The sequence below is a fragment of the Mus caroli genome, chromosome 15, assembly GCF_900094665.2.
Source record: "Mus caroli chromosome 15, CAROLI_EIJ_v1.1, whole genome shotgun sequence".
In the NCBI taxonomy this organism is placed as follows: domain Eukaryota; kingdom Metazoa; phylum Chordata; class Mammalia; order Rodentia; family Muridae; genus Mus; species Mus caroli.
In genome coordinates, this window is record NC_034584.1 from 4,862,505 (window position 1) to 4,880,282 (window position 17,778).

General features: G+C 35.2%; 1 protein-coding gene across 3 annotated transcripts in view; it reads right to left on the reverse strand.

Moving 5' to 3' along the window:
- Positions 1-17,778, reverse strand: part of Nipbl (NIPBL cohesin loading factor) — a 181,477-nt gene that overhangs the window by 60,336 nt on the left and 103,363 nt on the right. For all 3 annotated transcript variants that reach the window (XM_021183780.2, XM_021183779.2, XM_029469689.1), the window contains 4 exons: positions 15,330-15,490; positions 14,530-14,626; positions 12,267-12,893; positions 3,676-5,283 (listed from right to left, as the gene is read on the reverse strand). In XM_021183780.2, the coding sequence (XP_021039439.1) occupies positions 3,676-5,283; positions 12,267-12,893; positions 14,530-14,626; positions 15,330-15,490 (2,493 nt within the window). The remainder of the gene's footprint in view (positions 1-3,675; positions 5,284-12,266; positions 12,894-14,529; positions 14,627-15,329; positions 15,491-17,778) is intronic.

Genomic DNA, 17,778 nt, shown 5'->3' on the forward strand with positions numbered 1-17,778 from the left:
AACAATACACACATAAAGACAGTTTAAAACTGCATTAGATAAAGTCAATAAAATTGGAGTGGCTATAGTCTTATATAGAGTATAGCTCTTATTACAACATTCATTTGCTCTGCACAACTGTACAAAGTAGAAGAAAACTGGATTCTCAGTTTTCAAAGATGAATGTATTAAGCTTTGAAAGGTAATTATTATTCAAAGTATGAATTCCATAATTTCTAGTACTATAATTTATATAAATTTAAATGAGAATCTTAAAAAAACTGAAACATTAGAAGCCAGAAAATTTTGGTGGGAAAGGTAAAAAAAAGGTACCATATTTAAAATACCCATTTTACTTGCCAACTTTATATGCCCCAGTACAGGGGAATGCCAGGGCCAAGGGGTGCGTGTGGGTGGTGGGGGACTGGGGGGGGGAGTGTATTGGGGACTTTTTGGATAGCATTGGAAATGTAATTGAGGAAAATACCTAAAAAATAAAAAAAAATACCCATTTTATGTTTAGTACAATATTAAGTATTTATTATTTTAATGTTTGCATGGATTCTCTTTAGCAAGATTACCTTAATTTTATTTAGAATAAGGGAATTTAGTATGTTCAAGATCTTTCTAAAATAAAATAAAGTTTTAATGAGTCACTTGCTGACCCTTACTCTGTCATCAAATATGCAATGGCTAATATTGATTATCAACTTGACAGGCTCTAGAATCAGCTATGAGAAAGCCTCTGAGCACATCAGTGAGGGTTTAGGTTAGCTTAGGTCTGGGATGGGTGTGTATGTGTGGTTGTGTGTGTCTGTGTGTACATATATGTGAATAACTTGACTGGTAGGGAAATTCCCAGGACTTGGGTCCTGGATTACATAAAAAGGTAAAGGCTAGGTGGGTACCAGCATTCATTGCTAACTCTTGCTCTCCCTCTCCCCGCCCCCCCCCCCGGCCCCACTGCAATGTAACTGGCTGGCCGCTTTAACTTTATGCTATGTTGACATCTCTATCATGATGGACTCGAACCTCTTCCGTAGGTTGGTTGGAGTATTTTATCACAGCAACAGAAGAGTAATTAAGACATATGACTCCTCTACATGTTTGAGAAATCTATAGCAGCTATGCTATGAGGTGACGTGAAATACAAACTGGTTACGTAGTGAGAGAGAGCACCTTTAGGCCATGCCCATGCAGTACTAAAACTGAGCCTATTGCCCATACCAACACTATGCTGGTAATTACTGATATTAAACTGTTAAGGACTATGGAAAGCATGTTAATTCATCGTGCCACTCTTAAATGATCATGTTTTATTATTACTACTTTATTTGTAGATATCCTGTACATAATTAGATGAAACTTAAAAAAGAATTTTTGATATTTTATATGCTGATATAAATATAAGACATTAAAAGTTTCTCCTCAGTATCATAGGAACAAAGACAATGTTAAAATGAAACAGGATGGCATAGAATTTATTGTATAATGATTGCAAATCAAAACAAGGGTCAGGAGAAGTGAACATAGAGGAATATGAGCAGGTTTCTTTTGTAATGTAACAAAAGTCAGAAAGCTGACAGGACAAAAAAAGTTTTTAAAAGTTGAGGAAATAAGAATTTGGAAATTAAGTAGCTCTTGTTACAGAGTTTGTAACAACATAAAAGATCAACATATACTTTTTTGTTGTTTTGGTTTTTGCAGACAAGATTTCACTGTGTAACACAGGCTATCCTGGAACTCACTCTGTAGACCAGGCTGGCCTCGAACTCAGAAATCCGCCTGCCTCTGCCTCCCAAGTGCTGGGATTAAAGGCGTGCGCCACCATGCCTGGCTCCAGCTTTCTACTTCTATTAAAACTACAATAACATATTATTTTGTGTGAGTGTGAACGTGCATGTACCTGTATTGAGTGTATGCTGGTATGCTTGCCATAGTATTTGTGTAAAGGTTGGAAACATTTGTGGATTTGACTCTCTCCTACATTCATGGAGATTGGGACTCAAATGCAGGCTGCCAGGCTTTGGCATCAAGTGCCTTTATCCTGTACCTTTTCACTGGCTTTTGTTCATTATGTTTTTAATGAAACAGGTTCTCATTAAATACTCATGGTTGTCCTAGAACTCACTATGTATAACAGAACTCACAGAGACCTGCGTCTCTGCCTCCTTAGTGCTGGAATTAAAGGCACATACCACCATTTAGCCCCCAAACTATATTCTTTATAAATACAAGTTGTCCCCAAACTTTCACTGGGAAATATTTAAAGAAAATCTTCATTTAGCTGAGCATGGTGGAGCATGCCTTTAATCCCAGCAACTGGAGGCAAGTGGATCTCTGAGTTCAAGGTTAGCGTGGTAAACAGAGTGAGTTCCTGGACAGTCAGGGTACATATAGAAACCTTGTAAAAAAACTCTAAACCAACAAGAGATCCATCCTATCAAACAAACCAACGAGCTTCATTTAAAAGAAACAAATCACATATCTATCTGTGTCAGTCATAGATTAGCCACAGATCACTTTGAATGAAGAGACTTTTGTAATACTTATCCTCTGTAGATAAGTTACCACAGTATGTTACAAAATAACTTGGTTTTGATTATACTGCAATGCTACAGAGTCCAACTTTTTGTAATGATACAAATTTTGTCTATTCCTGTTAAACAGTATAGCAGTCAATAGACACATGTGACTAACGAAAAACAGATTTCAATATTTAGTTTATATTAATTTGAACTAAAACAACCAAAAGGCTACTGACTACTATACTGGACAGTAATTATGGATAATTTTCATATACTTGCTTATAAGTATATATAAAGTTAAGTTTTAAGTGAAGGTCACAGAATGGAAACCTAAAAATCAAACTTTGGCTCTACTGCCTTCAAATTATAATTTAAACGCAGGCTAAGGAGGTTTATGTACATGGCACCACTAAAAAACTATATTATAAGTACAGGTATATAAAGATCTATTTTCTTCATAAACTGCAATTAAATTCTCAGCACTTAATTTAAGTGGGTAACTCAAGAATTTAATTCAGCAACCATGAAAAAAGAACACTAACTTCAACTCCACAAAGTAACAATTTCAACCAATTTAAGAAGTAAACACTATTCCCAACCTTTTTATATTTAAGTTATAAAACCTTTTTTCACCAACTGCCTCTCCAGAAAATAACCGTTTACATTATTTTATAAATAACAAAAATTCAAATGATTCATCAATAATGAAGTCATAAAGTCTGTAAGTAAGGAAACAGTATAAGACAATTAAAAATTATAAACTTGGGTCCTTTATACCATGTGTAACTTTACTGAGACAATGAAAATTAAGTACTTCATTGTAGAGTGTATCTCTATAGTCAAGGTACGTTTTTAAAGCTAAATATGTCTACTACCACATACATCATTCATTTGATTAACAAGTAATTTTCAGAAATCCCTGAAAGAACATAGATAGAATGTTTTTCTATAACCCATAAAAAAGTAAAATTCATGACTATCATACTCGTTCAAGTATAGGTGAGAAAGAACAATTTACTAAAAAAAAAAATTATATATTCTTGAAAAAATTCATTGCTGTTTGATTTAACTGTTGCATTTTCATGTATCAGGTTTTTTGACTTTATAGATGTGCACTGCTTGTATTTAGCAAACTTAAAGAATACAATGACAGTGGAAGTATTCTTACCTTTATTTGACTTTGATGGCTTATTCTTGATAGACTTAAGGGAACTTCTTGATTTTTCCTCTCTATCTTTAATTAGCTTCTGGACATCATCCAGCGATAGTTTTTGCAGAACAACTACAGGCTTAGCTCCTTTGTTTAGATCTTCAACTAGTCCCATTTTTTCTACTTTGTCTTTCTGCTCTCCTTTCATGTCCATTTTCTTAGTTTCCTGAGTTATGTTGCCATCTTTATCCCTCTTGATTTTTGGAATGACGAAATTTTTCAATGCACCAGACCTCCCCCCCAACAAATAGCTTGGAAATTCGGCCTTATTATCAGTGTGCGCTTTATTACTGTCTACTTTACTTCTGTTACCCTCTGTCCTTTTGTCATCTTTACTATTTGGTGACTTAAAACCAGGTCTTGATTTATTAGTATCTCCTTGTTTTACACGAGGACTGTCTGGTCTTGATTTTTGTTCCCCAGAAGGTCTGTCCCGTGAGTCCCCTGATTCATGCCTGTGTTTTCTTTCTAGCTTTTCAGTTTTTGAACCATCTGATTTAGTGCTATGTTCATTTCTACTAGAAGATCTCAATGTTTCTGGTCTTCGAACCCTTGACTGATCACCCCGATGTCGTTCTGACTCACCCCTGTCATCTGATTTTTGTTTACTATCATGGTCACGTCTTAGTGACTCCCATCGCCCATCAGGTCTCTGCTTTAAGGCTTCAGCTCTTTCTGATTTTAATCGAGGTGAGTCAGATTTGATATCCTGTTTATGCTTAGACACATCGGGTTTCTTCTCTGTTGATGGCTTTCCAGAATCCCTCCTATTTTCATGCCTATGTTTTGGAGTTTCAGGCCGGCCTTCACCTTTTTGCTTTGGGGTTTCAGGCCGGCCTTCACCCTTCTGTTTTGGAGTCTCAGGTCGTCCATCACCCTTCTGTTTTGGGGTTTCAGGCCGGCCTTCACTCTTTTGCTTTGGGGTTTCAGGCCGGCTTTCAGCTTTTTGCTTTGGGGTTTCAGGTCTTGCTTTTGTGTTTTCTGACCTGGTGTTGTTCTGTTTGTTGTCATTTGGTTTTGTGTCACACGGTCTATTTTCATTCTGTTTAGGCTCAACTACAGAGCTCTCGCTCTGTTTGGACTCTGTCGTTTTGTTCTCGTTCTGCTTAAGTTCTTCTGTTGGGGTCTCAGTTTTAGTTTCTAACTTACTTTCATTTGATTTTGACTCCCCCAGCTGATTTTCATTTGGTTTAGATTCTGATAACCTACTTTCATTTTGTTTCATTTCGCTTTTTGAAAGCTCAGGATCAGACTTTTTTTTAGGAGTCTCAGGATGGTTTTCTGGTATAGACTTAAGACTTCCAACAATATCTTCCTGAAGAACAGAAATGGGCGCATCATTACACTGTTTGGTTTCTTCAGGCTTTTTTATGGAGTCTGAATCCTGAGTTATAGAAGCCTGAGAGTCCACTCTTCCTGCCTGATGAAGATCAATGCTAACCATTAATGCTGGCCTTGACCCATTTCCCGTAGAACCCGTCTCCTGAGAAGCTGGTCTATTACCTCCTGTAGCACCCCCAGCCTCCTGTGGGTAAGAATCTTGTTTCCTTTTTTTCAAAGGCTTATCTGAAATTTAAAGATAAATATTCAATATCAGTAACAGACAAATTCCTTCTTATCTGACAAAAACCAGTTTTTAATAGTAACTTTTTCCAATGTATTGAATACAATATAAGTATGCAGATATAAAATAGCATGGAGGACTATTTTTAAAACTTAAGTTTTGAGAAGATAATATATGTATATTTACTGAACTTCAATAATTAACAGAGAATATTAAAATAATTCAACAGCATTTTGGAGAGTGTAAGAACAAGAATACAAATGAATAGAACTTTTAACACATACATATGAATTTATGTTTATATAAGACCTAAGTTGTTTTATAAGACTAGCTATTAGCCATATATTTTCACTTAAGATCATTTTAATTGTTAAAACAATTACAAGTCCTAAATCTGCCAAATACAACTGGAAACACATCTTTTACTACATGCAAAATATATGAACTAGAAAAGAATAAAACTAAAAAGTATATATAAGTTACATCACTGAGAAAAGGTAAATGATAGGAGACTAATCAAACACTCTGATTTTGCCATCATACTTTAAACTGGCTTCCTCCTCTTCTGGTGTTAACAGCACACATGGAACTTAAAAGCTAGCATACAATGAAGTAGGACGGGATGGGGAAGCTGTATCATGGGCACACTCAGAAGCATGGAACAGGTATATAGTAACCTGGGCTAGAACTTATAGGATAGCCCAGGGTTGTCTGAACCAGCATGGGGAATTAATTATAAGCATGTGTTTTACTTTACTTTTTAAAGATAAATCTTGCTTTTTGAAACTTCAATGAACAAAACTGTCTTCAGGCTTTTCATTCTAGTGACTTATGTCATCAACCACAGGGGAAAAAGAACTACAGTCTTCTGAAATATAATGATGCATGTATACTAACACAAATCTACTGTTTGATAGATTGTGACGCAGTGCATTTCTATGTCTGTCTGACTCTATTTTTAACTCAGAAGATTCCTGCTTCACTGCCTATGTTCTTAGGAACAGTTAGATTTATAGTATTTTGTGGATTCTGTGTATTCAGTTTATTTGCCAAACTTCTTGATTATGCTTTAAAAGTCATTATTAGTTACTTTAAAAGGAGAATTTCTAGATTCTCTGATAATATCCACCAATGGGGTATAACACTTAAGGAGAACAGTATCACAAGGTTAAAACTTCAAGGTGATCAGTGAAAAATCACTGTAATGGAATAAATCATGAAAATATTGTTTAAGTTTGTAATGCTTATTTTATATACCATAGTTTTATTCCCCCAAACACAAGGAGCAGCTCATTCCAATTTAAAGTTAATCAAATATAATGAAAATGTACTTTGGGGCTGAAAATGTCTCAGGAGGAAGAATGCTTGCCTAGAATGTACGGGACCATGTGCTTGATCTCCAGGATCCCTAAAGCAGAGAAGTCAAACCCATAGTTATCACTACATTGTTTTCCCAAGTTCCAAATACCCTCTCAGAGGTATGTATGTATGTATGAAGCCTTTTGCATCAACACCTACGGAAAAAACTCTCAGAATATGTTTCTAGAATCTGTTTAAAACATTGCCACGAAATTTTTAATCCTGCCACAGAGCATACGAGACAATTACTACATTAACCAACAGAATCTCTTATTAAGCTTAACCTTTATGACAACACCAGAACTGTAAGACTTCTATATTTTCAAGGCAACAGACTTTGTAAATGTCATTAAAATAGTAACTTACATATACTTCAGAACTAATATAATTAATCCCCGGCTTCTAGGATTTTGTTAAATCTGTGGCTCATTCTTTTACACACACACACACACACACACACACACACACACACACACACAACCAAACAACCAAACAAAAAAAACCCAACAATATTTTGGAAATAAACATTAGCTTAGCAGGTAGACCTTTAAGGAATTAAAAAGAACACTTAAAAGTGTTATGGGTAATTAACGTCATTCTAATTTACCTTTTGTTATAAAAACAAAATTTTGGAAAATAGGTTATTTCAAAGAAATTTTTTAAAACTACGGAATCTGTGAACTGTAACAAAAAAGATAAACTGTATATAAGCAATACAGCAAGATCTTACTTTTTCTAGCATAAAAAAATCCTGCGAGTAGAGGTTTCTTTTTTAATAACAACAACAATAATAAAAACCATTTTAATTGTCAAGTGAGTTTCTGGTGTTCATAACATACTTATCTTCCCATGCACGGTCTCTCCTGTATTCCATTTTCCCTTCCATTTCCCCTTCTAGTTCTTCCTCCCTTCATCTTTTCTTTTTAATTTTTTTTTACATTTTTTAAATTAGATATTTTCTTCATTTATATTTCAAATGCTATCCCCTTCCCTAGTTTCCTCTCTGAAAATCCCGTCCCTTGTCCCCTCCCCCCTCCCCCTGCTCCCCAACTCACCCACTCCTGCTTCCTGGCCTTGGCATTCCCCAATACTGGGGCATAGAGCCTTCCCAGGACCAAGGGCCTCTCCTTCTATTGATGACCTACTAGGCCATTCTCTGCTACATATGCAGCTAGAGCCATGAGTCCCACTATGTATTTTCTTTGGTTGGAGGTTTAGTCCCGGGGAGCTCTGGGGAGTCTGGCTGGTTCATATTGTTGTTCCTCCTATGGGGCTGCAGACCCCTTCAGATCCTTGGGTATTTTCTCTGGCTCCTTTATTGGGGACCCTGTGCTCCATCCAATGGATACTTGTGACCATCCACTTCTGTATTTGCTAGGCACTGGCAGAGCCTCTCAGGAGACAGTTTTCTCTACAGTCCAAGTATCTTAACAATATGCAACATCTCCCTTTTCTGTCCACCCCTCTTCTCCCTGACACTGGCCTCAAACTTTTCATTTTCCTACCTGACCTGTTGAGATTATAGTTATGGACCTGAATCCAGATCTGAATCAAACCAGGTCTGAATTTTTCATCTTTTGAAAAATACTACACTTTTAAAATAAAGCTAGAAAAAAATACATCATTGTTGCAGGGAGTTAGGATACAGGAAGAGCACTAATTTTCTGGTTTCAGAGTCTGATTCCTTCTCTTGAAGGTTTATCCCTGTAAAGAGGCTCTGAACGTGGACAGCTCAGCTCTGTCCACTTGTGTTGTGTCTTCACTATACCATGACCTTCGGCTGTACAGTCCTTTATGTACAACCCATCTGTAAAGAGTCATTTTACTACTCAGAAAACGGAGTGCCTTTAATTGCTCTTCAGAATCAGGTATCTTAACAGTAGCTATCAGAATCCACCACACTTCTGAAGAAAATATATACAAAGGGTAATTTCGAAACCATTTGTCACCCAATTGTGAATATTTTGAAAATAAGACCAACTCTTTTAATAACTCCAGCTTCTCAGGCCTTTAAAAAACAAATTGTAACAGTTACTAAAAATATTTTAAGGAAAACCTAAAACCACTTACATCAGAGTACACAGTAGCCACTGGGACAAATGACAATGCTCACACCTAAACAACGGCACAAGCCAGGCAGCTCACTGTTTACTCTCTTCTCAGAAATCAGTATCACTATTTCAAAAAAAAATAGCAGGTAATATAGTTGACTATGCCTTATCTGTACTGCTTGGGACTGAAGCACTTCTGATTTTGAATTTGTCAGATTTTGAAATATTCTCATGTACTTTACTAGCTGAACATCCTGAATCTCAAAATATAAAATTCACAATGCTCTGAAAGCTGTAAATTTGATGCTTAATAAGTCTTATATGCGGGAACATTCTAGATTTTTTTTTGGGTGGAAATAAAGATAACCTATACTTTGCTACAGGGCTACAGTCCAAGTATCTTAACAATATGCAACATGGTAGGAAGCTTGGCTATTTCTTACATTTGCTGATATGGAAAACAGACCTAGGCAAAAGATAAAATACAGAAAGATAAACCAAGGAACAAAAAGAAAGCAGGGATATTCAGCACATGAAAAACTGATACAAATCTGGTGTGTCATCCTCGAAGCAAAATAAAATCTCTAAAATCAATGTATACAAATACAGATGATACAAGTATGAGCAAACAGATTGAAAGAAACACTTTGGGAATGGTGTATATATATAACAGTAGGTTTCAATTAGTCTTTTAGTGAATATTTTTATGAATATCCAAAGAGAGAACATAAGTACTCAGCAGACAGAAAAAGGTTTTGCCTATGTGTAGAGGAACCAGGTAATAATATAAAAGTATAATCTAGCTAAAATGTCTAAGACTAATTTATTTTGTTTTTTAATTTACAGTTATCAGCTTTATTCTCACTTATAAGATAAGTTAGTCTGGTTTTTTTTTTTTTTTTTTTGACAGAAATCTTGCTCCATAACAAATAAATGTCATGGCCAACAGCGCAGATACTAGAAAGGCACACAAAATTAGACCGACAAGTAGTTCTGTGTTCCTTGTTTCGAGTGATATAACAAAAGTTCTAAGAGCCATATTCTAGAATACATTCAAAGTTTAGGATTTAGTCTTAAAATCAAAATAATGGTAAGAAATGATGAATTAATTTTAAGTGAATATTGTGTCTCTTCAGGGCTCATTTGACAAAATTATCACTTCAGAGAATAACACTTTTATTTATAATCTTACCTACAACCCTGGAACACCACAATAATTTTAGGTAGAGCTGGTATCAGAAAACAACTTAATGGCAACTGTGACACGAAGTTAGTAAGACCTACTTGGTCCTTAGTCACAGGGTGTGCATGAGCCATCATTAAAACGGTATACTAGCTTTATTCTCTTGAGTTTCAGTTACATTTGTTTTAGCCACAAAATCACAGATTATGGAGAAAACTATTTAGAGAACTCAAGATACATATTATAATTTCCTGGAGGTATAATAAATTGTAATTGCTTTGTTTTATTCTCCCAAAGAAGTTAAGAATTTAAATAAGTGTATTAATAGGTGAATCCCACCTAGTATAATTAACTTTATTTTCACTCAACTTTTAATAATAAGTGTTTGGATGTTTTGCTTGCATGGTATGTCTGTGTACCACAAGTCTGCCAAAGTCAGAAGCGGGCAACAGATCCCCTGGCACTAGAGTTGTGGAGGTTGGGAGCTGCATTTGGGTACTGGGCTCTGCAAGAACAAGTGAGCTTAACTGCTGAGTCCTTCTCCAGCTCCTTCTATTCTTGTGTGTGTGTGTGTGTGTGTGTGTGTTCACATGTGTACAGGTGCCTGTAGCAGAAGGAAGAGGGCACTGGACCCCCTAGAGCTGCAGTTATAGGCATTTGTGCTGCTAAAAAGCAAACCCCAGACCTCTGACACAACAGAATTTGCTCTTATCCACGGACTCATTCAGCCCCTTATTTCACTTTGAAAAATATAATCTCTGTTTTCAACAAATGTGATATAAAAATACAGAAAACGTAACAAAAGTGTTTGCCATTTTTTTCTGTTTTTGATCTTGTCAACAATTACTAAAAATCATTTATACAATCCCCCCAAACAGAATCTTCCATAACAAAAATTAAATGTCACACAGAAATTAAGTTCTCTACACTATTACTATTTTTGGTCAGCCAATCACAACTTTTTGTTGCAAGATTGTTGTAGTAATCACAGATTTTGTGTAGATCAATATTATCAAGAAATGCTTAATAATGTTACATGCACACATTTTTATAAAGTGAGAGAGTATAATGTACATTACAACTGATATTGAAACCCATATTACAAACTAAAGTAAAAAAGAATCAGCAACTTTTTCTTTATCAAAGGTTTATGACCAAGGTTCTCAAAAGGTAAAAAAAAAAAAAGAGCAAAGCCAGACTCTCATTCTCTAACTAGGAAAAAGAACTTACAGCTTCTATTCAAGATTTATACTGCAAACGTTATCATGTGATAATTTATAAATATAAACATTTATAAATATATATATATGTTCTCAACAATGTTAAAAATTCATCATGACAGGAAACATAACACGAATCTTCAGCATATTTCATAGAACAGATACAGTTATTTAGTCAGGGACCTGTCATATAGCAGATTGGTAAAAATGACCTCCATTCAGTATCAAGAAATAAAATTAAACCACAAAGCATGCTTTAAGTTTGGATAATCAAATGTGCACACACATTTGTAAAGACATCAAATTCTTAAATTTGTAAACTGCACTTGTAATTTTAGCAACTCGTGTATCTTGCTTAAAACCTTTAAGGGATTTTGCCCCTAGCATTTACCAAAGGTACTAGAGACTGACTTGTGTTTCATTATGAAGGATGAAGTAAGCCTACATACAAGCTAATAATACAGGTAGGTATACCTTCAAACTGTGCCCTACTATTGACTCGTCTGATAAAAGGGAACACTTAATTGTATTCATTCACTATCTTTGATTCTTAGGGTTTGTTATTTAATATTGGCTTAAAACTTTCCAAAATTTACTATAAAAATCTTTGTATTATCAAAACAGAAGAAATGTAAACAAAATGAAATATGTGATTGTTTAATAAGCATATACGTAAGTTCTCAGATATAGTCACTCTGTATTATTATTTTATTTTATGAGTTATAATCTTTCGAGATGGAGCTTTACTCTGTAGCCCAGGCTGGCAGCAAACTCATAAAGCGCAGCCTAGCTTTCAACTTGCAGCAATCCTCTGGCTTCTGCCTCCCAATAGAGAAATTACAGCCATCAACCATCACCCTTGCGTGTACCTGCCTTAAAACATTAATTCAATTGGTAACAAACCTTGTTTTGGCATCAAAAAAATTTGATGGTATGTAATTCTGTTAGCATAACTTAGAGAAAATGAGTGTAATATTGAAACAATGCTTATTTTAGTATAAAAGTACAAATAAAGTTATGTAGTTCAAAATTGATAATTTGTGGTATTGAATTATCAAATCTGATATAGATGCTTCAGTTAGCGAATGGAACTCATACCTGTGAAAAGATGTAGGGATTAATACACATGTGCCCAGATGCTGAAGTATAGTAAAGAGAGAGAGGTCCCTTACCCTTATCTTGAACTTCCTTTGAGAAGCGCTCCCTTTCAATGGCTGATTCTCGCTCTATCCGTTCAATTTCTGCTAACGCGTCCAATTCGACTTCATCATATATCGGCCCCTGTTGTGATACCTGTTGCTGATTCTGTACTACAGAAGTCTGTGGTTGTTTTGTAGCAACTGAAGTGTTCTGTTGTAAAACAGGCACTTGATTTGCTGGAAGGAATGCTGTTTGTTCTTGCTGCGACAAACACTGAGCAGCATTAAGTGGGCGGTTTACGTCCTGTGGAGTAATGGGTGTTTTTGAAGTCTGTCCTGGATACTGCACATTAAAAGGAATATCATTTTCTGAAACATTGCTATTTTCCATACCAGATAGCATATCGTCTTGCTGGTCCATATCTGAAGATCTTACACGAGAAAGTCTTAATGTAAGTTTAGTGGAGTCCTTGGTTGGAGAGCTAATTATATCATACATTGCAGCTTTCTCATTCTGGTCTTTTTCATCCTTGCCTAATTTAATTTTCTTTTGCTTTTTTTGTTTTCTTTCTGGAGAATCTAGTAAGATATCTGGAGGAACATCTCGAGGTGATGAACAAGGTAAAGACTGAGACTGTAGAATTAAAGGTGGTCTTGATCCTACAAAAACAATTCATCAGAAATAAATGGTTGTGCCACCTCACATATTAAGTGCTAACACAGATAAATTGAATCAAATATTAAGAAATCATCTAGTCCAAGGTACTTTGGAACTGTAGCTTGAACTGCACAAGATACTTCATATCCCACCACTTCGCTTAATTTTCAAGAAAGGCTCATACTATCCTAGCTGGCCCTGAACTTGCTAGGAAACCAACATTGACTTACAACTCCTGATATTGCCATCAGCTCTCTAATGCTGCAATTACCTGTATGTACCGCCATACTTGACTAATTCTTTAATTTTTAAGAACATTCTTAAGCATTACTGTCAAAATTTTGCTAAAAAGGAACATGTTTACAGAAGTTCAGAAAATTGTACAAAGTTAAATAGCTAGCAAGCAAGAAAAGATAAGCATCAGATTTTTTTGTCTGAATTTTTACATAGTACTATGCTTTTATATATAAAATTTATGTAGTAAATTATACATACCTTAGATTGTAACTATTTACCTTAAAATCAAATTAATGTGGCTGACAACAAACTAATATTTTACGACTAGTTGGAAAGTAACCTGATAAGGTGAAATTTAGGCTTCAGATAGATACTGTATTTATGCTATTCCCATTTGAAGTGTTTACTTACTATCTATCTATCTATCTATCTATCTATCTATCTATCTATCTATCTATCTATCTACATCTAGCTCCCCGTCGTGTCAGAGGGAAAGAGGCTCGCTATTTATGTAAACTGTTGCTCTGTTAGCCCTTCCCGGAGTCATAGTAACTTCTCACATTGACAAGACTTCCATGATAACTAACTGGGATAACTAACTGGGATGATAACTAACTGGGATGGCTAAAGAGAGCTATCTAACTTGTAAGTTGTTTTCTGTTATGGAAGCTGCATTTTTAAACCATTCAAAATGTATACATAAACTGAATTAAAATACCATACACTTCAGCTTTCTCACTCTGGTTTTTTTTTTTTTTTTTTAAATCACTCTTGACTAATTTCATCTTTTTTCTTTCTTTTTTCCTTTATTTTGTTTTCTTTGTAGGGAATCTAGCAAAAAAATCATGAGGAAAGTTCAGCTTAACCATATGGGGCAGGATAGCCCTTATTAGAAATTTACAAGGAATGATACATTATTAATTGTCTTACAAGTTACTGCTGTTTTTCTATAGACAGGCTCTTATATAACATGGGCTAGCCTGGAGCTCACAGAGATCCACATGTCTCTGCTCCTAAGTGTTGTGATTAAAGGTCAAAAGGTTAAAAGAGTACAGCAGGGACACTGATTTCTACTGACAGAAATCTTGACACGACAAGGGAGTAAAGAAAAAAGAGCCCCAAATGTCAATAAAAAGAGCAGGAGAAAAGCTGGCCAGGTCAACGTGAAGTAAATTCCTTTTCAGAAGGTGCACAGTTGAGTCTGATTAAACAGTTCAAACATTTAAGAGAGGTTAAGACAGTTATGATTGTGAAGGGCTATTGGATTTATTAGTGAGAATGAAACTGTTTAAGAATACTATAAGAGTTTACTGGGAAGTGGAACTGATTTAAATACCCATATTTTTGGTCTAGATCTGCTTGAAATTTGAAATACAGAGAAGGAAACTCTAGTTCTAATACCTTTAGGCGTTCCGTCACTTCCAGCAGGAGAACACACTGGTTGAGGCGATCTTAAAGGAAAAGATGCAGCATTCCTCATTGTTGAAGAATCGCCATCCTAAGAATAAAACATAAATTTTCTATCTTGAATGTTAGGAGACGCTTTACTAAAATCTTAAAGATAACTATTAAGAGACATAAATTACTGACAGGTAAAGTGTTGAAATTCAATAGTCTAATTCTTCTGCACTTTCCTGTTTTCTTCATGGTATATCTTAGAAGAATTGAAATTGTATCCAAAAGAATCAACAGCCTATGCATGGCAATGAATAAAGAAAACTGGTATTATGAGCATGCTCCATTTGGGTTTGCTTTCTATAAAAGGAGATGTGAAGACTACCCTAGGAGGCCATAAATGTCTGAGGGCACATACAGTCATCTGTTATCTTTAGATATAGGCAATTTCAATAAAAGTGCCGTGACATCCACAATAAGAAAATTTCTAATATTTAGTGAGAAAACATTAAATATGAGGAAGGGGAAAGTTGGACATAGGGTAAAAAAACCAAACACTAGCAAATAAAAGTTTGCCGCTTGAGGTAATTTTTTGGTGTAAGCACTATTAAATTAAAACTGAAATTCAATCCTGCTCTATGGATTAAGCTTTGTGGGAAACAGGAGATGTGGTGCTCATACCTAGATTCTCTGAATCTAGTTTAATTCTCAAGGTAGAATAGATATCCTTCACCTGTGATATGAAAATGCTGGGCTACAAGACAGATCTCAGCCATTACCGCATTTAGAACTAGCACGTTACATACGTCACTACTTAGCCTGTGCACCATGTGTAGGTAGTCGTCACTTGAGCCATGTCTAGGGTTATCAGCATGATGGTTAGCTGAGTTGCCAGATAATGCACCAGCAACTTTGTTATCATGGATGTTTCTCAAGCCACCGGCAACAATAGGACTTGATACCGATGCTGGAATAAAACATGTTAAAAATATGAAAATTAACTAGAGAAAGTCTCAGAAATGAATTACAGGAATATTTTAAACATACAAAAGTTGTAAAGAATATAATGAACACTTATATATTGATCCTTGACTATATAGCAAATATGAAGCCAGCATGGGCTACTTAAGAGCCCACCTCAACAAACCAAAACCAAACCAATCACAAACATGGACTACAAATCCAGATACTGTGATGGATGTCACTGCAGATCCATTTGTTTTTCCTCTCTCTTTATTTTATAGGAGAGAATAGTTTATCTTCAGACCACTCTATTTCTGCATTCATATCTTTATACTTTTACTGTAGATAAATATAATCCAAATTATACATAAGTACTATTATGAATATAGTGTTCTAAATGGTCTGTTTATAAATCCCTTTATAACTGTTATTTCTTCTTTCAAACAGGGCCTCATGTGCCTCAAACTTGCTATGTAGCTGAGGGTTTTCTTGAGCTTCTGTTATTCATTCCTTTACCCCCTGGATGCTGGGATTCCAAGCTTGTGCCATCTAGTTTTATGCAGTGTAAGGACAAAATTCAGGGCTTCATGATTTCTAGGCATAAGACTTCCTTTCTAATTAGGCATTATGCTATGGTTTTTCCATTTCTTACATATGAAGTCTTAAGATCATTTGTTTTAAATAAACAATTACCTATATTCTGCTGTATAATGTACACAATGTATTTATTCATTATTTATATGTGAATGGTTAGATTTCCAACTGTCATAGCACAGTTAAATAAATTCCCCTATTATACACTATTATATACTATATAGTATATAATAATATATTATTCCTATTAAGATATGTATGAAGTATCCATATGCTTTTCTGTGTCTGTAAAGTACAACTAAGTTTCTAGTTAGATTGAGCTATACAATTCTACTTTAAAAATTATTCTATCCAAAAACAGAGGCCAGCTGAATGTGGTAATGCATGCCTTTAATTCTAGAACTTGGCAGAGGCAGAGAGGCAGAGAGGCAGAGGCAGGGAGATCTTTGTGAGTTAGAGGCCAATCTGGTGTACATAATGAGTTCCAGGACAGCTATGGCTACTGAGAGAGATCTTGTCTGCACTCCTTCCTTTACCCACACCTCAAAAAAAAAAAAAAAAAAATCAGAAAACAAAACAAAACAGGATAAAATACCCAAAACAGGACATGCACTAATAGACAATGACCAAGATGACTAAAGATATTCTTACAAACTTCTTTTAAGGTGTCATCTTTTGAGTGAAAATTAAAACCATTACAGTATTCTGAAAATCAGTATTAAAAATCTTAAAAGCAGATGATCTCTTTATAATATAATGAAAACAGAATATTAGTAGTATTAACCCCGAATACTTAGTAATGACAAAGTTAAAAATACATACTATGCTTAGATCAGTGAACATGAGATGGTGCCACCAAAAAGCTACAAATAAGTGGACTACTGGGCCCAGTGTAGTTCCAGATGTGATACATGAAAAAGTATACATTACTTATGGAATGTTCTTGCAAAAATACATATAACAAATCCTTTAAACATATTTCCAGCTGATAGAAAATAAAAGGCCTATGAGAACAAACTGAGCCACGTTGTAAGAAACCAGTGAAGTCTAGACAGTGAGATTTATTTCACATAGTCAGTAGAGCCTGCTATGTCCCACCACACGTAAATAAGAAGCAAGCCTCGTTGTTGCACAGTCTTATAATCCTCCTACTCAGGAGGAGGCAAGTTCAAGGCTTAGTTGGGAAACAGATCAAGTTTGCTGACAGCTTGGGTAGCTTAAATTCTGACTCAAAATAACAACAAAAGTCTGGAACTCAGTGGTACAGTGTTTGCCTAGCACATATGAGACCATACATTGAACCACCAGCATCACAGAAAACAAAGCAAAATTAGTATATTGAAGGAAAAAGGGCACCACACCTACTTTAGACTGAGAGCGGAAAGATCTGGGTGTGTCCTGTAGACTGTCAATGCCTGCACCCATACACTATGGTAGAAAGGTCAGGGATTTGAGGCCAGCCTCACCTACACTTTAATAAGTTATCTCAAAGAGGGGAAATTCAAGAGATAGAAAAACAAAAAACAACCAAACCAAACCAAAAAAAAAAAAAAAAAAAAAAAACCAACCAAACAAAAAAAAAAAAAAAAAAAACCCCAAAAAAACAAGCATTCAAGAATTATATCTTGAAAAATAATTACTTATGTTAAGAGACATATTTATGACAAAGCTGGTGAAGCTGAAATATACTGTGTATTA